Source organism: Geotrypetes seraphini, chromosome 2 (genome assembly GCF_902459505.1).
Source record: "Geotrypetes seraphini chromosome 2, aGeoSer1.1, whole genome shotgun sequence".
NCBI lineage: Eukaryota > Metazoa > Chordata > Amphibia > Gymnophiona > Dermophiidae > Geotrypetes > Geotrypetes seraphini.
The window spans coordinates 102117545-102143502 of record NC_047085.1 but is presented as its reverse complement, the minus strand read 5'-3'; the positions used below and the strand labels follow the sequence as shown (position 1 = coordinate 102143502).

The following is a 25958-nucleotide window of genomic DNA, read 5'->3' as shown; positions in this document are numbered from 1 at the left end:
ACATTTTCCATTTCTATTAGTGTCTGTCATCCTTTCCAAACTGACAGTATTTGGGATTTTCCTGATGACTGGGTAGACCTAATTCTTGTGGCTTGAAACACTACAACCCTTTCACTTTGAGATCCATTTTTGCACACAGATTCTCTCTCTGGGAATCTGTAGTTAAGTTTGAAGCTTTGAAGCTTTTTCTCAGTTTGTGGCTTAAGTTCACAAATTATCTCCTTAGATTCTTGCATTCAGGCAGAAGAGTGGCCAAACCTCTTCCCTGAGTTCACAATACACGAGTACAACAAACTGATATTCAAAGGAGACTTCACAATAGACATTAACCCCCTAATTCTGTAAAAAGCATAAAAAAATTGTGTGTACTAATTAGCACTGATAATTGACATTTTAACAAGAAATTGGTGTTAATTAGAATCAATTAAAGGTTATGCATATACATTTAGGCGCAGGATCTGTGCCTAAATTTGTACATGAATCAAAAAAAGGGGGCAGATCGGATGCATTCCTTTAAATCACACGCATAATTAAAGAATTAGGGCTGGGCATATGTACCACGTTTTTGTTGGTGCAAATGGCCATGCCTAAATTAGACATGGTTCCCCGGCGTAAGTGCTAGTCTATTAACCACTCCTAATTTTAAGCTCAGTTTATAGAATAGAACTCTTTTGGGTGCCATATATAGAATTTGCACTTCACTGACTAGGCCCAAAGGCTGAGGCTTAAATATAACTGCTACAAATTCACACCATCAATAATCCACTACAACCATCGCTACCATTGCTCACTTACTTGGGATCTCTGAAAAATATATATATGTGTAAGCAGAACCATTCCAGACATCCCAGCAGAAGAGGATATAGAAGAATGGTTTAAACCTCCTCTCTACAATAAGTTGGTATGCTCCTGATACCAGGAAAACACTGGATTATTGAGGGGTTTGAAGGATTCTTACATATAATAACGAAATGATTTTACACTAAAATATTATTTGGAATTTCTGACTTCTAGTAAGTGGCAGAGTAGCCTAATTGTTTAATGGTTCAATTCCCACTGCAGCTCCTTGTGACCCTGGGCAAGTCACTTAACTTTCCAACACCCCAGGTGCAAGACTTAGATTGTGAGTCCACTAAAGATGGAGAAAGTACCTGCATGTAATATGCAAACTGCTATGATTGTTCCACAGAAAGACAGTATATAATATAAATAATCAAATATATAAATTGAATAAGATGATATGGTCTTGGAAATAAGTTTAATACAATAACTCAATCTTAGCGGAAACATGTGCCATGGAATGAAGATTAAATTTAAAAAAAAAAAAATCCTGCTGATATTCAGCCAGCATCAATCATCATTTTTTTATAAATGCTTCCAGCTTCCAGCTAAATTAGCCTCAGATATTCAGTGCTGGACCATTTCCAGGCACCAGCATTGAATATCCAGGCCTAATTCACAGGGTCATGGCCACTAACCAATATGGGACCTGCATAAGTATCATCTTGGACCTGCATATGGCATTTGTACTCAGATCCCAATTCCCACCCTCACCCCCAAACCCACTGGAACAGAAATAATCCTCCCCAGCCTGATCTCCCCTGGGTCTCTACCACTGTTAGCCCCCTCATTCCCCAGGCCTACTTTGAAGAATCGCTGGTGTTCTAGTAGTAAATGAATAAGAGTGATGCCCACTCACTCCTGCCCAAGTCCAAGGCCACCACAAAATGGCTGCCTTGATCACTAGCAGCAGCCTTGTGGTATCTGAAGTACTTGCAGTATTTATTTAATGAAAAAGCCTTATATTACACTTAAACTTAAGCAGGTTACAACACACACATACAAATTCATATTATAAAAATACACTAGGATATAAAGCATATTAATAAAATATAATCACATTATCATTTCTTTCAAATATTTCTTCACATTTGCTCAGAAAGCCTGCATAAAAAGGAATATTTTCAAAAATTTCTGAAAACTCTGATTATTATTGTTCATTCTCAATTGTCCAACTAAATTAATCCATAATTTTACTCCTGCAACTGATATAGCTGTAGCTCTTGTACTGGCATATTTCATTTCCCGTATCCCTTCCAAAGATAAAGGCATTATGACCTCCGATCTTAACTATCAATATGGAAAATGTAATGTCACAGCATGAGAGAGGTAACCATGGTATCCTTTGATGAATTGCTTGAAAAATCAACACTAACACATTGAATACTAACCTGAGGTTTAACAGGCAACCAATGCAATTGTTTTAATAAAGGGGAAACATGCTCAGATTTACTGCTCCCATAAATCAAATGTGCTGCTGCATTCTGAATCACTTATATAAAGCTCTATACCAGGGATCTCAAAGTCCCTTCTTGGGGGCCGCAATCCAGTCAGGTTTTCATGATTTCCCCAATGAATATGCATTGAAAGCAGTGCTTGCACATAGATCTCATGCATATTCATTGAGAAAATCCTGAAAACCCGATTGGATTGTGGCCCTCAAGGAGGGACTTTGAGACCCCTGCTCTATACCTACAAGATGCCATTCATAAGTACAAAGCATTGCAATAATCCAACCTCTGTAATACAATGCTTTGGACTACAAGTTAAAAATTCTAAGAGGAAAGCATTAGTTTTAATATACTCAAAAGGCGCATTTAAAAAAAGGCAGACTTAACAACATACAAACCCTGTTCTTTTATCAACAAAAGGGACTCCATCCACATACCCAAAATGTTCATCCTCTTACGTATTGGGAGCATCATCATCATCATTCATTCAACAACTTATGGCCACAATGGATCCTCAGCTCTTCCTATTAGCATCAATTCAGTTTTTGCAAGATTTAAAATCAATTTATGAGACATCATCCAATCATTCACTGCATGCAAACATAATGTTAATTTGCCCTTTAATTCACTTTGCCATTCTGACATAGATAAGAAGAATTGAACATCGTCTGCATATAGACAATAGCTGATACCCTATTTATGAAATACATCACCTAAAGAAGCCATATAAAGATTGAACAAGAGCGCTGATAAGGTGGATCCTTGTGGAACCTCCATATCTATGGACATATATTCATTACTTTTTGCCTGCATTGATCTGTCTCGAAAATATGAAACAAACCAGTCATATACTGATACACATGTCAGATAATATACAGTACTTAACTTCGCTGACAGGACATCAAAAGTCATCATGGATAAAATCTCATCTGATATCTTCCCCAGCGAATATGGTATCCCTCAGGGATCAATTCTCTCACCACACTTATTTAATATCTTTCTGGCATCTCTACTAACTCTTGGACAATCTATTGGGTTTATGATATATGCATATGCCGATGATATCCAACTTATTCATTTAATAGATCCAAGTAACACAATGGACATTCTAGACAATAATCAAAAGGAAGAACAGATAAGCGAATGGCTAAATAATAACATGCTAGTACTTAATATAAATAAAACAAAAACAATGCTTTTCCCATATAAAAAAGGACATTCACTAACTACTCCAATCAATTTCAAATCAATCCCTCTTCAAATAGTAACATCTATAAAACTCTTAGGCATAATCTTTGATGGCAAGCTAACTTACCATCAGAAGATTAGCTCTACAGTCCTGCAGTGCTTCTATAGGTAATGCATGATCCGCTCAATCTCAAATCTATTGGAACCATCATCACTTAGCATATTAATACACTCTATTGTTATCTCAAAATTAGATTACTGCAATTCACTCAACAAACGGATCCCACAGAAAGAACTTGGAAGAGGGGAGATATGATAGAGACATTTAAATACCTATGTAATGTAAATTTGCATGTCTAGTCTCATTTGAAAGGAAACTCTGCAATGAGAGGGCATAGATGAAGTTAAGAGGTGATAAGCTCCGGAGTAATCTAAGGAAATACTTTTTTACTGAAAGGGTGGTAGATGCGTGGAACAGTCTCCCAGAAGAAGTGGTGTAGATGGAGACTCTGTCTGAATTCAAAAAGGCCTGGGATAGATACTTGGGATCTCTCCATGTTAGAGAAGAACCCCTACTAGACCGCTTTAAATCAAAGTTGAAGTCCTTCTTATTCAAAAATGCCTTTGATTTATGAACCCCTATTGCTAGAGTTTCCTCCAGACAGGACCCCTCCCCATTATACTAGCCTTAATTGTGTCGCTATTCTAATTACAAATGGAGTTCTCCCACCTACCCTTCTGTTTTGTGTTGAGTACGTTAGTCTAAGCCAACACTTATGTATGATTTTGTATAAATATACTCCGCTTAGAAATTCAATAAGCAGAATAACAAATTTTAAATAAACTTGGAAATTTCATCACTTAAAAACCACTGTTCACGGAGAGATTTCTTCAAAACTCAGAACAGGAAATAATCTGAGGGAGCCAGATCAGGACTGTAGGGTGGGTGGTTCAGCTGCTGAAACCCACCTTCTCAGATGGTAGCCTGTGATTGTCGTGACATGTGTACTGGCACATTGTAGTGAAGAAGCAACACACCTGCTATGAGTTTTCCTCGTCTTGTCTTTTTAATTGACTTCCGCAAAGCAATCATTGTGTTGGTGTAACTCTCCTCAGTTATGGTTGTCTTGCATGGCATGAACTCCAGAAGCAAAAGTTCATCATCCATCATCATCCTGGAAGACAGTTTCTATGCCTTTGCCTGCAGATTTTTCTGTCTTGAACTTTTTTGGAGTGGGGGATGACTTGTGCTTCTACTGCATTGACTCCATTTTGGACTCAGAGTCTCTGTGATAGACCCAAATCTCATCTCCAGTTACTAAATTATGAAAAAAATTCATGTGGTCTTCATGGAGTATCTCCAAGTTCTCCTGACAGCACTGGAGCCTCTTGGCCTTCTGACATGGCGTAAGCATTCTTGGAACCCATCTTTCACTAACCTTAGACATGCCCAACTTTTCATGAATTATTTTCCAAACTGTACCTCTGTGCAACAAACAGATTCCAGTATGTTTTTCTTTTTGAAGCATAAAATGTAAGAGTTCTGTTCACGTAAACTATGGTCTGGCTGTATTTGTGAAGGCTTCTTGTCCTATACCCACTCAGGCTATCACAGCATACTTTCAGCTAAGTTTCTTTCTGCATTATATTTTTAGCCAAGTACAGTAAATAACATAGTTTCCTCGTTACATTTGAGCTATCTTTATAGGGGTAGTAATATAACTGCTCAAATGAGTAAAATGTTTGTGTTATTTCATGACATTTTATGAAAAGTAATGTTTATCTAACTAGCACCCAAAGTTATATTAAGCCTTCCACATAACTACTCCAATTTGTTCATGATCTCTTTGATATGTAGAAAAAATGCCTTACAAGTAAGAAGTAGATAACACCATTTTATTGGTCTAACTTAATAGTCATAATTTGCTTTTTATATGTTCTTCTTCAGATTGTTAGACCAATTGTTAAAGACTTCCAATAGATTGTATTTCTTGGGTGAAATACATACACACACAAAAAAAAATCAAGTCAAAATCTCCATATCATGCACTATAAATTCATCTGAATATAGTAGCAGGGATAAAATTATTCAGCACTTAACAACACACTTTCACCTAAATCTAACCCTTAGTCTAAAGTGTAGTCATTCCAAATTATTTTAATGTTAGCAAAATAGCTTCACCAATAGTATGTAACAGATTTCTAGACTAGCCATGTTTTAATAAGCTCCTGAAAGTTCCCAAGTCCAAACAAAAATGTAAGGTTCTGAGATAACAAATTCCATAATCGAAGGACTGCACAAATGAAAACCTGATCCCTAGATTTAGTTAGGGTAATTGCTTTTACAAAGGGAACACAAAAACAGCATTAGTTGAGCTAATAGCCCAAGATGGAATGTATTTAATTAAGTGAACTGCAAGTTAATCTGCCTCTATCCCTTGCAACAATTAAAAAAAAAACTAAACCCAACAACCTACTGATACTGTTTCAAATTTTGTTCTGAAGTCTGTCAAAACTCAGTATAAATTGTGTAACTCAGTATAAATGACTGTAACATTTCAGCATTCACTAATCTGTAATATCTGTCTTGTAATATATGGAATATATCAGATCCCAAATACAAACAATGAAATAATACTGAAGAGCTATGATTATAGCATGCAGAATAGCTGCAAATCTCTTGATCAAAATCAGCAACTGTGGTGAATTTGTGCTTAAGATGAAAAAAGGAAAACAAGTTTTGATTGCAACCATAATTTGGGCCTAATAAAAGAGTAAAGTTATCAAAAACACAAGCTTCTGTAGCCTATCTTGTTTCTGCAAGATCATTCTATCAAATCATACTTTTGTCTTGTTCTTATTTAACTTCAATTAATTAAACTTCATTCAATTAGCAGTTTCTGCTAAACTATGGTTTAGTATAATGCACATATTTTTTTTGAAATACAAAAGCGTGCCCCCCCTCCTACCTAAACAACCGCTTAAATCAGATCCTCACCACAAGACAAAGAAGAACCCTGACCCCTTTTGCCTTCCCTCCGCTCAAGGGCACTCAGCGCAAGAAGATGTTTGACAACCTTCTTGCAATGCAAGCAGCAAAACTTAACCACTCCATCTCCAACCTTCTGACGGCAACGGGCAACCTCAAAACATTTCGAAAAGAAATCAAAACCCTGCTTTTCAAAAAATTTATCCAGATATCTTAATCCCCCCTCTTCCCCCTCCTCCCAGGTAAATTACCCTCCCAAAGCCTCCACTTAGGTAATCTCTTCCTCCTTAAAACACCAACCAAGAATACAGATCCCTGAAATGTAATGTAATCTTATTCGTAACCTAACTGTAACCCATTTGTTATATTACCTAGAAATGTACAGTCAACTTACTATCCAATTTCAAGTTATATTACCTAGTAATGTACAGTCATCTTACTATCCAATTGCAAGTTCTTTCGTAATTTATCTAGCTTTCTCACTTCTTTTGTAACAAAAAAATATATATATTGTATCTTCATTGGAAATGTCCAGTCAGCTCTTTTGTAATCCGCATTGAACTGCAAGGTATAGGCGGAATAGAAGTCACTAATGTAATGTAATGTTATGTACAATCTTATATCTCGCCAAATCCTCACAAATCAGAGTTCTAGGCAAGTTACAAGCAGCATATTGCTGCACAGAATTCTATATAGAATCAAACATGTTACATAGAGCTATACATGCTACATAAAATTATAAAATTGTCCACACAGTTCCCTAGGCATCTGTCCCAGATGTTTCCTTTAGGTCAGAGGAACCCCTCAAAGTTCCTGGACCCCTGGAAAAAGTTATCTCCACTTAGGTGTAATTTTCCAGAAAAGGGTCGGAGAGTTAAGAGGAAAATCTAAGGAAGGATCCATAAAGGACAAATCCCTAGGAAGGGAAGGGGTATGTGATGTAGAAATGCCTGATGAGAAAGAGAACATGGTTTGGGAGGCTCAGATGGAAGAGCACAAGGTAGAACTGGAAATATATCAGCAACCTTTCTCCCCTGTACTCTGTGCCCAGGTAACAAGGTGAATTCTGGCAGCCTGAGCATTACCCTGAAATTTCTGTGAGAGTGTTAAACCTTTGGACTTGTTATATAGCCCTGTAAGACTCAGGTTGAGTTAAGGGCTAAAATTGCATAGGGACGAATTTACATATTTCCAGTCAAGATTGTTTTGTTTATGAACTGAAAGGGAAAGTCTGGAATCTTGGAGAATGGCTTCTCGCAACAATATGCTCAATACATGATTTAATAGCATGGATATTACTAAATTTTGGTGTTCAGTAAGAGATGTTAGCAGCAGAGCACAGAGAATCTTAATTCTGTTTGTAACATCCTATTTATGTGAGGTTGGGTTTGTGGCACTTGGAGGAGAGGCTAATGTGGCTAGGGCTCTTCAGCTTGGAGAAGAGTCGGCTAGGGGTGATATGATAGAGGTCTATAAAATACTGAGTGGAGTGGAAAGGGTAGATGTGAATTGTTTAACTCTTTCCAAAAATGCTAGGACTAGGGGGCATGTGATGACTCTACTAAGTAGTTGATTCAAAACAAACTGGAGAAAATATTTCTTCACACGTGTAATTAAACTCTGGAACTCGTTTCTGGAGAAAGGTTTGGATAATTTCCTAAAAGAGAAATCCATAGGCCATTATTGAGGTAGCTTGGGGAAATCCTCTGCTTATTCCTAGGATAAGCAGCATAAAATCTGTTTTACTACTTGGTATCTAGCTAGGTACTTGGGACCTGGGTTGACCACTGTTGGAAACAGGATACTGGGCTTGATGGACTTTCGGTCTGTCCCAATATAGCAATTCTTATGTTCTTACCTTTGATGTGAATCGTGCCTCCATAGGCTGTCTAATGCCGCTTCCAGCATTAGCTGCTCCTATAGTGGCATTAGGTGGCCTAAAGCACCTATAGAGATGCAATTCTAGCACCAGTTTTTTAGACATCAATAGGTGCCTTGAAACCCAGTTAAAAATGTCATCTAAATAGCATTTTTTTACTGAGCTTAGGTGCCTACTGGCACCTAATAAAATTGCGGTGTTTAGAGAATCCAGGCCATGTTCTGTCACTTGTGCTTGTATTCTATAAAGAAAAGTTGGCACCTACCTTTCTTTACAGAAAAGGCTTGAAATAGGTGGTTGCTTACCTTGTTATCCTAGGTGCCATATTAAAGAATGATCCTCATTGGTTTAGTTAATGGAACTCATCTGCCGCTTCTCACATGTTTTCTATAACCAAGTGGATTAAGATGGCGACTGTATCGATCTTGTTCCCTGCCCCTCTTCAAATTGCTCCACTAGAATCAGTAAACCTGCTTTTCAGCATTATACTATTTGATTGTCAGACTCAAGTTAAGTTTTATATAATAGCTAGTATGGTATCTGGGTAATTTTAAAACATCTTTAGAGACATCATTAACACAATTGTAGGATATTAAAATATGAGCAGATTGACCCAGTGGTGAAACAATAATGATATGCACTTTGCCTTGGGAGAGCCCTGAGTGATTCACGATTTTCATTTCTGCTGCTCTGCCTGAGGGAAGTTATGTAAAATTGGTAAGACTGTATCTTACATTATGTTATCAGGCAAGGAAAAACTATTACCAGAGAGAATTTAAAAAAAAAAAAAATTATAAATGTGTTCCAAAGTTTAAAATGAAACGGTCTGCTACAAGCTTGGATGAATCTTTTTGCACATAGACATTGATTTAAAATGAATAGATGAGTGAAATATGCAGTCACCTTATGATTCTAAGTATATTTTATTTATTTATTGTGAACATTTGTTATACTGTCAAATTGTCAGGCTGATATTGAGTTGATTTACATAATACTAGCAAGCAAAATAGGAATATAGACTGATGGTTGTGTTGTTTGATGTTGATGTGAAAGTAAAAGGGGGAGAAGCAGCCCCCTCCTCTCTCTCGCTGCCTATAACCCCGCCTTCTGCAGCCTCAGACTAGTGCCTAACCACTGCTGGCTGTAGTCCCTCCCAATCAAGCACTCACAAACCTTGCTACATATTTAAACAAAGCCCTCTCAGGGCAGAGCCCTTTTTCAAAATTGGCATCTGTTCTGAATGGCTAACTGATTTCACTACAGCCTTTCTCCCCTTTTCACCATTTTCCTGACCTTCCAGCGCCCACATCCCTTCTTCCTTCACCCTCCGTCTCCTGACCCATTTCTCCTTACCAGGTTCCACCCTCTCGACCCTTTCTCGACTCCACCGACTTTTATTCCTTCTCTGAAATTACAGAGGAAGAATCCGCACAACTCTGTCTTAATCTACTATAGTCTACTATAGTCATCTACTATAGTCTACTATAGTCAAATCTACTATGTGCTCCTCTGACCCTATTTCCATGCCTGTTCTTGACCCCCATCTCATATACTGTTATCCCTGGTATCTATCATATCCTCAACCTATCCATTTCCACTGCAACTGTTCTAAGGCCTTCAAACATGTGGTGGTTAAATCGCTTCTCAAAAAACCCTCACTTGGCCCTTCAAAGTTTGCAGAGACCTGTTCATGATCAAATCTAAGTACCTTTATCCTCATCCTTCTTGGCCTGTCTATATACTATTAATTGCTGCTTTCTCTTTGATACGCTGTCCTCGCTCGGATTCTTCAGATTTGTCCTCTCCTTGTTTGCCTCCTACCTCTACCATCGCACCTATAATGTATGTGCTAGTGAGTCCTCCTCTGCCGCTATATTCCGCTAGTGGTTGTTGTACCCCAGGGCTCTGTCTTAGGACCTCTTCTGTCTCTAAACCTTGTCCCTCGGTGCCCTGATCTCCTTTCATGACTTCCAGTATCACACATATGCTGATGATTCCCAGATCTATCTCTCTACACCCGATATTTCATCTAAAATCCAAGAAAAAAGTCTTAGCCTGTCTGACTGATTTTATTGCCTGGATGTCCCACTGCCTCCTGAAACTAAACATGTCCAAGACTGAACTGTTCCTCTTGCCTCTGCTCCTTTCCCTTTGTTCTCACTCTCTGTAAATAACACTGTTCTCATTCCTGTCTCATCTGCTCATAACCTTGGAGTCATCTTTGACTCCAATCTTTAATTTTTTACCCAGTCCAACAGATTGCTAAAACCTGTCATTATTCTGTCTACCAGAACAAAAAAGCCTAATGGTCAAAAGGATGTATGATACTTGAAAGAACACAATATAAGGGGGTCCCTGTGAAGAAATAGAGGGAACATGGAATGTATCTGAATATAATAAAATTACATTTTTTATAAATCTTTAAATAATAAGTGACTCCTCAGTGTGGGATTATGAGCCTTAAAGAGCACAATCCTCCAAAGAGGTAAAAAGCTTCTATGCTCAGATATGGCTGTAATAGAAACATGAAGAATAGCCCCCATACATTATCCACATACCATCATCAGATGTAGATTGTGAGTTTTCGGGACAGATGGGGAAGTTCTCAGTACCTATATTTTATTGTAAACCGCTTAGATCTGTAATATGCTTAAGCGGTATATCAAATGTTAATAAAACATAAACATAAAACGTCACTAGTGTGCATAAATAAACAAGTGAATAGTGTGTAATTTAGTGAATAATAATACTCAAAATAAATCTTGAAAGAAAATCATAACCTTCCACTTTCCAAGTTTCCAAAAATCATTTCACACACAGGAAACCCTTGAACCGACTGTTAAAGAAACAGAATAGTGCAATGGAAGAAGCAAATCTATCTTGAACAACGGCATTCAATATTTTGACCTGCAAAAGTTTCTTGCGCGTGAGAATTCAGGTTCAACTAAGTTTAGCTTCAGGGAGCAACCCCTTCTTCTGGAATCTCGCCATCAAAAAATAATAATATTGTGACACTTCAGAAAAAATTCAGCAATGCATTGCTCCGTCATGTTTAATGCTTCCAGTTCAAAGGCTTCTATCTCTACAACATCACCAAAATTCTCCCCTTCCTCTCTGAGCACACTACCTGGATCCATGGTAGAGAATGACATGAGGAAAAAAATCTGTCCCCGTCACTGCCCCGTCACTGGACCACAGTCCCCTTTACCGCCCTGTCCCCGTCGTCCCCTTCTCCGCCCCGTCCCCATCTCCGCAGCATCCACCCTTCCCTCTCACCACCTCACCACCCTTCAGTGGCCCGAGAATCTCCCTCCCTCCCCCTTACCTTCGCGGCGCGTTAGTAAAAAAACTTACTGAAGCCAGTGGAGACTGCCTGCCTGTGCCTGCAGTTGCGTGTGTGTGGGCGGAAGCTTCTCCTCTGACACAACTGGAAGTTGTGTCAGAGGAGAAGCTTCCACCCACACACATGCGACTGCAGGCAGGCTTCGCTGGCTTCAGTAAGTTTCTTTACTAAAGTGCCGTGAATGTAAGGGGGAAGGAGGGAGATAGATCTGGCCATAGGTAGGGAAGGAGGGAGGAAGTCAAGCGTGATCGGTGACTGCGCGCCTTCTCTCCCTTAACTGTGGGGACAAGGCTATTCACTGTTCCACAGGGCAGTGGATGGCCTTGTCCCCGTGCCTGCAGTGAGCACTTCCCCCCCCCCCCGCCCTGTTTCGGCAGGTTACCCAAGGCTAGCCGTGGGTAAATGCCACCATGTCATTCTCTAATCCTTGGCCACACTTTCATAACCTCATGCTTAGACTACTTCTAACAGGTCTCCTACTGAACCTGTACAAAACTCTACTGCATGACTTATCTTCTGCCAACCTCGCTGCATTCACCTCACCCCTCTCCTTAAATCACTTCACTGGCTCCCTATACGCCTTCGCATACAGTTCAAACTCCTATTACTAACCTGCAAGTGTGTTTGTTCTGCAGCCCCTCAGTATCTCTCCTCTTCTCTATCCTTATACACCTCCCTGAGAACTCCATTCCTCAGACAAATTGCTTTTATATGCACCCTTCTCCTCCACTTCCAGTTTCAGACTTTATTCCTTTAAGCTTGCTGCCCCATATGCCTGGAATAAACTACCTGTATCTGTCCGCCACGTCCTTTCCCTTATTCAAAAGTAAGCAGAAAATCTACCTTTTTGAGACAGCCTTCAACTCATAACCCTACACCCTTCTCACCTCCCTAGCCAGCAGTTTAACCATCCCCTCTAACTGTAACCCCTACCCTGGCATCCTGTTTGTCTATCTTGATTATTTAGATTGTAAACTCACTCAAGCAGGGCTTATCTCATTTGTGACTCTGTAAAATGCTGTGTATGTCTAGTAGTAGTAGTAGAAAGGGACTGGGACTTGTATACCACCTTTTTGTAATTACACAACCACACTCAAAGCAATTGACATATATGTAGGTACTTATTTTGTGCCTGGGGCAATGGAGGATTAGGTGACTTGCCCAAGGTCACAAGGAACAGCCTTGAGATTTTATCTTATAACCTTTGGGTGCAGAGGCAGCAGCTCTACCACTAGGCCTTTCCTCACCTCCAGACTCCAAAAGGTTTCACCAAAATTAGAATAAAATGATCTAGATAAATATAATATGTAAAAGGAAACACATAAATATATACGGGTCGTTTTACTAAAGGGTATTAAGAACTAACATGTGCTTAGTGTGGAAAAGCAGCCTACCACAAAACATGTTAAAGTATTTTGCCTCAATGCCCATATGCTAAATCGCATTAGCTATTTTTTCAAAATTAGTTTTGGGAAGGGCTATGCGATTGGAAGAGAATGGGCCTGGAAGAATTAACCAGCTAGTGCATTTGTATTAGTATGCTTTAATTGGCTAGCATAAGATTAGCATGGAGCTTTTGCTACTTCCTAAATAAGAGGTGGTAAGGGCTCCTACATTAACTTTTTCAGGTACTGAATGCTAAAGTGAACATTGACACGTGACCTGAAATTCAAAAATTGGACAATGCCCTACAAAAGTGCCACATTAAATCAGATCTTAGCGAATGGGGAAAATCTTACATTATAATACATTCCTGTGCTCTATCTATTATCACTATTAGATGTGTTTACGCTCTTTCTACCTAATACTACCAGAACACACTCCTGATTTCTTATCACCTGCTTTTATTATGTATTTAAGCTTGTAACCTATTCTGGGCTCTTCTGGGAGGAATGGCTAAAAAATTAACTAACTAACTATCCGCCCCCTCTGCTCTAGAGCAGAGAGACAACTGTGCATCCCACAAGGAAGGTCTCTCCTGATGGAAACTGCCCGCAAACATTCCTACAGCCACTTCATCCCACAGATCTGGAACCAACTCCCCCCACAAATCAGATGTGCCTAAAAAAAATTATTGCCTCTCTCTTCATATTTTTTTTTTCAGCTTTCTTTATCAATGCTTTTAATCTAACTTGCCTTATTTTCTTCATTTGGATCCTTTTCCCATTCATTTTGGCTCTAATAGCCTCTTTCACTTTTTAACTATGCCAGTTCTTGTTTTCTCGTCTTTCCATCTTTGTTAATACGTGGAATACCTCTGGTGTGGACTTCCACAATTTAAATAACATCCATGCCTAATTTACAATCCTAACCTATGTACCTATCCTTTTAGTGAATTGCTTTAAATATATATTTCCTGACATTTTTGAATGGCAATCATATATTTTAATAAAGCAATATTTCCAGAATAGTACTAGGAGGGCACCCTTTTGGTTATATAGTAAGGAGTAATTCTGTAAGGATCAAAACTTGCAAATGGTTGCTGGCAAAAACAATACATATATCTCACAAACCAGCTAAATTTACAAATAAATAAGTGTCCCCACACCTCTCTTTTGTATTTATAACTTTTTATGGGTTTGTTTGTTTTTTAAATGAGGAAAAAGAACTTCAGAAAACCAAACCTCAGACTGTAAAGAATCTTGTTGTCTGTAGGTTACATAGAAACATGACGGCAGATAAAGGCCAAATGGCCCATCTAGTCTGAGAGATCCCATGTGCTTATCCCAGGCCCTCTTGAATTCAGACATAGTCTCTGTTTCCACCACCCTTCCTGTAAAAAAAAGTATTTCCTCAGATTATTCCGGAGCCTATCACCATTTAACTTCATCCTATGCCCTCTCATTGCAGAGTTTCCTTTCAAATGAAAGAGACCCGACTGATGCACATTTATATTATGTAGGTATTTAAACATCTCTATATCTCCCCTCTCCCACCTTTCCTCCAGGGTATACAGATTGAGATCTTTAAGCCTGTCCCCATACGTCGTATCACAAAAACCACATACCGTTTTAGTAGCCTTCCTCTGGACCGACTCCATCCTTTTTATATCTTTTTGAAGGTGTGGCCTCCAGAATTGTACACAATATTCTAAATGAGGTCTCACCAGAGTCTTTTACAGAGGCATCAATATCTCCTTTTTCCTACTGGCCATACCTCTCCCTATGCAACCTAGCATCCTTCTAGCTTTCATTGTCACCTTTTCAACCTGTTTGGCCACCTTAAGATTATCACATACAATCACACCCAAGTCCCACTCTTCTGTCATGCACATAAGTTCTTCACCCTTAAACTGTACCGTTCCCTTGGGTTTTTGCAGCCCAAATACATGACCTTGCATTTTTTAGCATTAAATTTTAGCTGCCAAATTTCAGACCATTTTTGAAGCTTCGCCAGGTTTTTCTTCATGTTATTCACACCATCCGGCATGTCAACTCTATTGCAGATTTTGGTATCATCCACAAAGAGGCAAATCTTACCCGACAAGCCTTCAGCAATATCATCCCAAGGGCACTCAGTTTATTTATTAGACGTCTGTGTGGAACACTGTCAAAGTCTTTGCTAAAATCTAAATACACCACATCTAGCGCACATCCTCTATCCAATTCTCTGGTCACCCAGTCAAAGAAATTGATCAGATTTGTCTGACAAGACCTACCTCTAGTGAATCCATATTGCCTCTGGTCCTATAATCCACAGGTTTCCAGAAACTTGACCATTCTCTGTTTTAAAAGCATTTCCATTAATTTGCTTACCACAGAAGTCAGATTTACCGGCCTGTAATTCCCTACTTCTTCCTTACTTCCACTTTTGTGTAGAGGGACCACATCCGCCCTTCTCCAGTCCTCCGGTACCACTCCCAACTCTAGAGACTTGTTAAAAAGGTCAGTCAGCGGAGCTACCAGAACTTCCCTAATTTCCTTCAGCATCTCGGATGTACACCATCCGGCCCCATCGCTTTGTCTACTTTAATTTAGGTTAAACAGGATTAATTTTCATTCATTAGTCCTAAAAACCTCATGGAATTTTTAACTTGTTTAGTTTTAAATTTTTACTCAAAAATGAAGCATATTTATCAATTCACAGCCATACTCTCATTTGTTTGCAAATTGCACTTATCTTTTCAATCACATGTATGGACACCTATGTGTGTAAATTACCATTTTCCGCTTATGTAGTATTTTGTAATACACAACAAGTTATGATGGCATTCATATGGGCAGGAAGCACACACATATGCTTGGATTTTGAAATCTTACAATCTTTGCACATTCTTTAGGCATGAACATTTTTGCATCACCTTTGGCAGATGTAAATGTCCATGCTTGCAAAGTAGGAATGTATAAAATGGCTTATGCTAGTATTCTATTTTAAAAAAAAATTAGGTGCCTTCTTTATAGAATAACTTTTCATACATGCTTTCTTAGCACTTAAATCTAGGTAACCCCTTATAGAGTTACCCTGCATCAGTTTCACAGCCATTAACGAAACTGGCACCCATATAGGCATGACTCTGTTTTCAGCATCAAATTAGAAGCAGCTCTTGAGGTTCTACGAAACACTAGGACTAAAAATGGTAATGGTAATTGTGTACCGTAAATCCCATAGTAGCAGTAGGCCATGATGAGCTTTTCATTGACCCCCCACTGCAGCAGGAGGTAAACCACAGAAACTAGAATAAAAAAGTTAAGAGGACTAAGAACTATTAGTTGGACTCCTGAAGATAAAAAGTAGGTAATGTACTTTTATTTTTATGCCAAAAACTGTTTGATTGGAGAGGATGCACAAAAGAGAGCTCACTAAAAAATGAGACAGGCACCACAGCAAGCATTAGCAGCAAATTTGAGAGACTAAAATCATACTTCGTTTACCCTAGCTTAGTAGAAGTGAGGTTCATTACTGTCATAGTATGTGCAAAACTAACTCTACTGGATATACTTTCCACTTCCCCCCTCCTTTCCCGGGAGAACCTTCAATTATTGGTGTGAACTCAATAACAGGTCCAAATTAGAATTCTGATACCATAAAACATAAAACCAGCTTTTAGACTTACCATTAGAGTTCTGCTAGCTCACTTGTTGGCCTGCAGTTTCAAAGAGATTAATTATTCCGAAGGAATTATATGAAAGTTGCTTTATTAGCTTCTGTTCCTCTTTGGAGCAGCTTCATTGCCCAGGGCTGAAACATTGATGGAAGAAGATGAAGAATTTGAGAGTGCGTCTCAAGTGACAGGACCTGTAAGTATATCAAATTATGCATGACCTTCTTACCTGTCTGGAGAATCTGTTGAAATGACAGATGTTTTAATGATGCTGAATACTTCACTTGGCTAAAACTTGGGCATGAATTAAAAAAAAAAAAAAAACTGAAAAATTCAATACATGCCGTTCTTCATATGAAATAATGTCTCCTAACTTAAAATCTTGTAAAAATTTTTCCACTATTCAAAGATTGATGATTTTTTTTCCTGTTGTCATTATAATGATTTACAGAATGTGTACTGAAATGAAAGAACTAAAGAGGCAGTTTTGAAATAGCCCATGTACTTAGTAAGGGCTCCCTTCACTAAACCACGGGCTGGTGAGGTAAATGCTCCGATGCTCATTCTATTCCTATGAGGGCTGCACATCGATTAATTGCAAATAAAATTCTTAATCGCATAAAGCGTCCCCTCTCACATTTCCCTCTATACTCGTACAGTGGCAAATATAGACAGCAGAAGTAAATTCCCAGAAAGGACATGTTTTAATTACTAAAATTAAAATAAATCATTTTTCTTACCATGGTGCTTGGTGATTTTATTCTTCTAATCATGTTGTTCCATCTTTAAAATCACCAGGCAACCAAGGTAAGAAAAATTATTTATTTTCATTTTAGTAATTAAAACATGTCGGTTCTGAGAATTTACTTCTGTCTAGATTTGCCACTGTAGGAGTATAAAAGGAAAAGCGAGTTAAAAATTTTAATTGTGATTAATAACACACACACACACACACAGAAGTAGATGTAGCATCCATGGAGCCCAGTATGGACAGTCCACAAGTATAGTGACACCTTAAAACTTGAAGACTGCCGCACTAAAACGCGAGTGCCTTCGCGCCCGCCGTCCAATCACAGGAATATCAGTTCAGTAGAAAAGCTAAGAAGCCAACTAGGGGAGTTGGGAGAGTTGTAAGAATAACTGCATGCTGTCCCTGGATAACACCTGTTATAGGTAAATAACTGTGCTTTAGCAGGCAGCTTATTCGTACATGTGGAACTCCTTAGCTGAACCTAAAAGAGTTGGAGGGAAGTTATTTTCTAAAGAGAAAATAAATTTATCAGAACTGTTTGGCCAAACCAACTATCTTGTCTGGAATGATTCTCCAAACAGTAATAAGATGTGAAGGTATGGATTTAAGACCAGATGGCTGTCTTGCAGATGTCCTCTCCAATTTCAAACAGGTTCGCCTGCGTTTCGGTTCCTGATTTTTGCCGGGTTTTAGCTTGGTTGGCCAAGCTACATAGGTTATTCCACATTTGCAAAAGGTTGTAAATTTAACATCTTGGATCCCTGAGGAAGGCATGTTCTGCCAAAGCACGGCCCATGTTGGGTTCTCTAATTACAAATGTGGACATTGTATTTTAAAGAAATTGTTGAATAAAAGAAGCGTCAAGAACATTGGTGTTTCACAGTTTTGTTTATTCTGGGTTCCTGATTGGGAGTGAAACATAATTGGGCTACTGAAGTTGCCATTGCTTGTAATTTATGTGCAGTGACACAGCCCTCAAGTGTCAGCCCAGCTAGAGCATAGCAAAAAGATATACAGTCAGCCAGCCATTTTGAGATGGTTCTCTTGGTGTCAGGAGTTCCAAGTCTGTTTGAATCGAATGGTAGGAACAGCTGGTTAGAAGTTTTGTGATGCTTAGTCCAATCCAAGTAATATGTGAGGGCTCATTTATAGTCCAATGTGTGGAGTGCGGCATTACTGGGATGAGAATGTGGTCTCAGGAAGGAAAAGGTAGAACTATAGTCTGGTTCTGATGAAATTCCAAGACAACCTTAAGGAGGAACTTTGGATGACTGCAGAAAACTACCCTGTCATGATAGAATTTCATAAAAGATGGATCCAATACTAGCGTTTGAAGTTCACAGATTCTGCATGCAGATGTGATAGGTATACTACTTTCCAAGTGAGATACTTGAGAGATGAAACTGAGAGCAGTTCAAAGGGAGGTTTTATTAAAGTGGAAAATACTACATTAAGATCCCATGCCATTGGAAGAGGTCTGAGAGGTGACTTGGTATGAAAAAGTCCTATCTAGAAACAAGAGGATGAACAAGCAATGGCTTCTTGTCTATTGGCAAATGGGAAGCACTGATAGCACTAAGGTGAACTCTGGCTGAAGTACACTTCCCCCCGTATTCACAGTTTCTGCACTCATGGTTTCACTTATTCGCGATTTTTCTCACGCTGACTCCTCCCCCAAATTACATCATCCATGAGTTCAGGGGGAGCGCAAGGGAAAGGGCTAGAATACCAAGCATATGGGGACTGAGAGCTGAACCAGGGGACAGGGAACATTCCACTTACCCAGTTCTCACGGGAAGAGCTGGACGCTGCGGCAGTTGCTGCTGCTGCTCTCCTAAAAGCCAGGCATGGTGCGGGCTGGCGGAGCAGACCTGGAGCTCGGCGCTGCAGTTTGGCCATCTTTTTGGCACTTATTCATTATTGAAACATGTCTAGCCTCAATCATCCAAATTTTGCCCTGGACGTTTTCTGCAATATTCCGTTATTGCAGAAAAACATCCAAATCGTAGATCTGTCCAATCCCACACAAACCTTGCCCCCAACAAGGCCCCCTTGCACTTCAGACAAACATCTTAGAAAACATTCTAAAAAGAAGTGTTTCAAAATGGCAGTTTTGAATGTTTTAGCAAATAAAATGTCCAAATGCCACTAAATGCTATTTTGTGGATGATTTTCTCTTTTCCTAAGGAGGAGAAGAGCAGAAGTGAGAGGAGTAAGTGGCAGAATTGGGAGTGGGTGGGAGGGCAGGGAGTTGGGTGTAAAAAAAAAAAATAATAGTCAGTGGGGGAGTATGGGAAACAGTGGACCATGTAAAGTGCAAGCATAATGTGCATTTGTCAGTGGAATGCCTGATCCAACAAATCTGTGAGAACTATAGCACGCTGTTCAAGACAAAATCAGTAAAGGCATTTTCAGCAGCCAAGAATAATGATTTTGACATAGTTTGGAAGGACAACAGCAGCCTACCAACAGTGAACGGAACCGTAGTACAGCTGAATTATCACTAACGATATTCGGCCCATGATGGAGGACAATCTGACCAAGAATGAGAAGTCCAAGAACTGAATGAGATTAAATCCGATGCGTACCCTTGAGCTAGCAGTACTGGAAGACCTTATCAGAGTGATTCTTTTGCCAACAGGAAGGCCTCCATGGGGCAACAGTGTTGTAAAGGCATCTTTTATATCAGAAAATGGTGAGTTTGAGTTAATTGCATCACTGTTTACCGATTCATAGTCTAAAGCTTGCGAGGACAAAGGCGCGCTGACAACCGAGCGTGGACAACTGAGTGCAGGACTTCATCGCACCGAAGGAAAACCGTATTTTAAAGGGCTCTGACGGGGGATGTTGGTGGGGAGCCCCCCCCCCCCACTTTACTTAATAGAGATCGCGCTGGCGTTGTGGGGGGCTTGGGGGGTTGTAACCCCCCTCATTATACTGGAAACTTAACTTTCTCCCTGTTTTTTAGGGAAAAAGTTAAGTTTTCAGTATAATGGGGGGTTTACACCCCAATTATATTACCTCTAAATCAGAACCCCATATGGACAACAAACCTCCCCTCTGCAACACTAACAGGCTTTAATTTCACACACACACACAAGCCAATCACACAACAGGAAGTAACAGGGAAAAAGAAAGGAAAGAAAGGTGGAGAAAAAGCCTCAGTTCAGCTTCATCTGGCAAAAAACTCCACCTTTCAAGGCTAACCCTATACTCCAAAATATAGAACCAACATGGCAGCGTGAGGCAGCGCGATCCCTATTAAGTAGAGTGGGGGATTCCCCCCCACACCCCCTCGTCAGAGCCCTTTAAAATACAGGTTTTCTTTGGCACGATTAACCCTGCGCTCAGTTGTCCTCACGCGCTTTTGACCTGTCACACTGTTTACCATGCTCCTTGGAGGAGTTCTTTCGAGCAGGGACTGTCTTCTTCTTTGTGGCTCATACAGCGCTGTGTCTATCTGGTAGCGCTATAGAAATAATTAACAGTAGTAGTAGTAGTACAGTGGAGGACAGTGTTCTTCAAAAACTGTTTCACTTAAAGGTAGAAGATTTCTGAATGTCTTACTTTATCTATGAACAAAATGGCACTGGATCTCAGCCCATAGTTTTGCAGCACATCTGTTTCTAGTATCATCAGCAACGTTGGCTCTGATGGAAATATAAGTTGTTTGTATGACCTCTTGATGTTGGCACAAGACAGGACAGCCCAATGCTCTCATCGGTATCTCATTCTTTTCCCTTTGTGTAGCTCTAATGCTTACATTAACCTGCAAGAAACAGGGAAAAACACACAGAAGTCATGATGGCACAAAAAGTGGCTACAAACTACTATGCCAGTAAGGCATTATAGACTAACACTAGAAACCAGAAATGAGTTAAGTTCACCTTTGCACAAAGAACTAAATTTCTGGTGTTAAGAAAATCTACATTAACCGTTATGGTTTTTAGCATGCTTCCCTGCCTTGTGTAGTAATAACTAATCCTTTCATTTAAATAAGAATTACGTAGAAGGGGACTATATGAAGCACCCTTTTTTTTTTTTTTTTTCATTTGTTGTGTGCTAAAATTTGGTGTCAGGTCAAAAGCGTGCCGGGACAAAGGCGCGCCCAGACAATTGAGCACAGCGCGTGCCACCGCGCCGCTCTAAATTACTGTTTTTAGTGCTCCGACTGTTTTAGTGCTCCGACTGTTTTAGTGCTTTACTTAATAGACATCGCGCCGTGTTGTGGGGGGTGTGGGGGGTTGTAACCCCCCACATTTTACTGAAAACTTCACTTTTTCCCTGTTTTAGGGAAAAAGTTCAGTTTACAGTAAAATGTGGAGGGTTACAACCCCCCATAACGCCGGCGCGATGTCTATTAAGTAAACTGGGGGGGGTTCCCCAACAAAAACCCCCGTCGGAGCCCCTAAAAACTGTAATTTAGAGTGGCGCGGCGGCGCACGCTGCGCTCAATTGTCGGCTCACGCTTTTGTCTTTCGCGCCGTTGTCAATGAACCCTAAAATTTTATTAAATCATAAGCAAAGCTCAGCATGTAAAAGTGCACATAAGTAAGTGTGCACCAAACTTGGCAAATCTTGTTACATCAGACCCTTGTTAAGTAAATGCTACATCATCAAACCATAATTGCCTCCTGATACCTCCCTAAATCTCCATCTCTCTTTTCTTAGCTTTCCAGAAGTCCCCCCTCCCTCAGTATCCACTCCAGTTGAGAAAACATTGCCGCCTGCTCTCTCTCCAAATCTCACATTGGACAGGTTGTCTGCTAGCCGCTGCTGCTTCGCTTCTCTCTTATTCTTCAGAACCTTGTGTGGTTCTATATTAATGTCCGCTGGTAACCCAGATGTGATGAAAAACCAATGTATGATAGAGTAAACACTTTCAACACTGAATGTGAAAATGTCCAAAAATGTAAGACAGGAACAGCATAGACCTAACTCAATCCAAAAAATGAAGGAAAAAAACCTCAGAAAGGGCCCTCCCACCTCACCAAAATGGCTCAAAGAGGTGGTCGAGCGTTCACCTCACTGGCAAAAAACCTTCATTATATGATAAAGTTGTCGGTCGGTCGGGGAAGTGCCACAAAAGTAAGGGTACCTGGCCGGCTGTTCTGCAACCGGGGCGGGGTGTGGTGGGGTGGACCGCCCCCTCCCTTGGTAGCCACTCGAACCGCGAGGCTACTCTCCTCCTTACCTGCACTGCCTGCAGCACAGAGCCAAATGGAAGTCTTCCCGACGTCAGCGCTGACGTCGGAGGGAGGGAGGGCTTTGTTTAAGCCCTTTGTTTAAGCCCTCCCTCCCCTCCGACGTCAGCGCTGACGTCGGGAAGACTTCCGTTCGGCTCTGTGCTGCAAGCAGAAAAGGTAGGGACAAGAGCCGCGCGACTGAGTACATCCAGCCCCGCAGGAACCCCGCGACCCTCGGAGGCGTCCCCACGGGATCCCTGCGACCCTAGGGGCGTCCCCACGGGATCCCCGTGACCCGAAGGGTGAACCCGCGGGATGCCCGCGGGTCCCGCGGGATTCCCGTCGTCCCCGTTCCCGTGCAGCTCTCTACTTCACATTCAGTGTTGAAAGTGTTAACTCTATCTATATTAATGTCCATCACTTCTTGCATTATAAGGGACCTGCATTAATCCTGTAGTTTCTCCTGCCTTACTGCCTCCTGTACCTGCTGCCCTCAAAAAAAGAGCTCAATGCTGGCGTTAGCACCTAGCATGCGCTAAAAACGCTATCGCAGCTTAGTAAAAGGAGCCTTAAGTATTAACATTATAAACAAAAATTATTTGTAAAATAAGCAATTAGAGCTGGAGAGAAGATAAGAGTATAAAAAAGTAGAGTGACCGACTCTCCCGTATTTCCTGGGAACTCCTCTATTGAGAGCTAATTTTTTTGGGATCCTCCTGGCTCCTAAATTGACCTTCTACCGTATTTTCACGCATATAACGCGCACGTTATACACAATTTTTACAAACCGTGCGCGTTATACGTGTGAGCGCGTTTTACAACTTTTTTTTTTCAATCTGATCCGGCATCCCCCCTGCGAACCGGTATCCTCCCCCCCGCTCGCATCACCCCCCTCCCCCGCAATCCTACATCCCCCCCCAGCACCGCAAAACATCTCTTACCCGATTGGGCACCAGCACCAATGCACAGAATGTGCCAGTACCAGTGCCCGAAGATCCTCTCTCGTTGGGTTGGGCTGGGCTGGGCGGTGCGGTGCGAGAGAGATCCTCCTTCTTCCTGCGCCGGGCTGGACTAGGCTTTGAGCATTTGCGCATGCTCAAAGCCTTCTGGTCTCGCTCTATTATCTCGGAGAGAGCGAGACCAGTAGGCTTTGAGCATGCGCAAATGCTCAAAGCTTAGTCCAGCCCGGCGCACGAAGAAGGAGTATCTCTCTCGCACTGCACTGCCCAGCCCAGCCCAGCCCAACCCAACGAGGGAGGATCTTCGGGCACTGGCACTGGCACATCCTGTGCATTGGTGCTGGTGCCAGTGCCGGTGCCCAATCGGGTAAGAGATGTTTTGCGGTGCTGGGGAGGATGTAGGATCGCGGGGGAGGGGGGGTGACGCGAGCGGGGGGGAGGATGCCGGTTCACAGGGGGAATGCCGGATTTGAATGAAAAAAAAAATGCTCTTTCGGGTAAGCGAGTGGGGGGGGAGGATGCCGGTTTGGAGTAGGCGGGAGGAGGTTTTAGCATGCGCGGTATACGCGTGTGCGCGCTATATTAAATTTTTTTTACATAAATTTATGTTCCCCGCGCGCTATACCCGTGTGCGCGTTTTACATGGGTGCGCGGTATATGGGTGAAAATACGGTATTTCTCCTGTATACTGTATATAGGAAAAGCTTACTGGAGGTGTTTACTGGCAGAGAAGTATTGTTCCTGAGTCCTGCTTCATCCTCTTTGGCTGTCAAGCTCCTGATACTATCGGCGGTTTTTCTGCTCAAGAGCTTGCTTTTTCATCTGGCAGTAAATAGGATGTCTGGTGACATCACTGGAGTCCTAACCTCAGACTATTGAAAAATAGCCGACGCTGTTGGAGAGAACTTGGAGGAAGAGCTTACTGAAGGCATTTAGTAGCAGAGAAGTGTTACTCCTGCTTTGTATATTATATACAATGTAAATTAATTGTTTTCTTTGATATTATCCATTCCATGAACATTTGCTGGAGTGATGCCTTGCCGTTAAAAATGCGCAACATTTGTCACGACTAAATCTCCCTTAAATTTATGGCCGAAAGTTGGTCACCCTAAGAAAAAGAGTGGCATAGCTCTGTATAGTATACCGAGCAATCTTCTACATGTTCCAATGGAAGACGTCCTATGAAAGAAAAGATTTTGCTTTGTAAAGACTCTGCCTGCCATTAATGATTAAACATTTGTTTAAGAATGAGTAAATCTGAAAAACAAATATACAAATTGGTTTAGTTATGACTCTTGTGCTGGCATTTTTGAATCCTATAAACACTATAAAAATAAAGAAGTTTGTCAAATGCCATTCTTATTTCCTAATCACTAAAACGTGTCTTTAACAAAGAACTCAAGTCTGAAGCTCATTTATCTTTGCCAAGAATCCTGTTTTGGCTGAGACTAAGAAACACCACATGTTCTGTCAGAAAAGAAAAGTAGGAAATGTTCTATAAGCAATTACCTGCAAGCAAAAAACAGCAGCTAAATGAATTCAGATGATAGGGAGAAAAAAAAAACCCAGGAAGGTTTTCTTTGAGTTTCTTTTTTTTTTTTTAATAATTCTTTATTCATTTTCACAAATTACAATAAGTGTTAATATTTTCATTCACAGTAACAATAAATACATCACTTATAAAACAATCATTGGTATATTACATAGAATCTTATCCCTATCCCACGCCCATCCCTCCCAACCATATACTCCATTATTGTATGATAAATGTAATAATAAAATACCCCCTCCCTACCTCATAAATTGATAAACATAAGGGAAATAATTTTACTTAATCCTGACAATATTTTGTCAATGGTTCCCACACATCCTGAAATTTCTTAAAATATCCCTTTTTAACGCAGTGAATCTTTCCATTTTATAGATATGGCATAAAGAATTCCACCAAAAATTATAATATAATCTCCCCCAGTCTTTCCAATTATATGTGATTTGTTGAATGGCAACCCCTGTCATTATTAGTAATAATTTATTGTTATTCGCAGAAATCTGACTTTTTGCTGTCATATCCATACCAAATATCACAGTATCATAGGATAATGCCACTGGGTTCTCTAATAAATTATTAATTTGGTCCCAAATTGATTTCCAAAAATTCATAATATATGGGCAATGAAACAGTAAATGATCTAAAGTTCCTGCTTCTTTGATTTTTCTTTGATTTTCTAGGTGTGTGCAGGGCAAACATTTTCATTTGGTTGTGTCATTAGGGATATATATATATTTTTAAAAAATTTCAGGAACAATGTTAAATATAGCGTGTACTATTTT

The 25958-nt window shown here is 40.3% G+C and overlaps 1 protein-coding gene across 6 annotated transcripts in view; it reads left to right on the top strand.

Moving 5' to 3' along the window:
- C2H8orf34 (chromosome 2 C8orf34 homolog) overlaps window positions 1–25958 on the top strand; it is a 328896-nt gene that overhangs the window by 263354 nt on the left and 39584 nt on the right. For 2 of the 6 annotated variants that reach the window (XM_033934937.1, XM_033934935.1), the window contains exon 10: window positions 16851–16927. The exons of 2 other annotated variants lie outside the window; for them this stretch is intronic. In XM_033934937.1, coding sequence (XP_033790828.1) covers window positions 16851–16927 — 77 coding nt within the window. The remainder of the gene's footprint in view (window positions 1–16850; window positions 16928–25958) is intronic. 2 more of the 6 variants (XM_033934938.1, XM_033934936.1) reach the window with 1 other exon arrangement.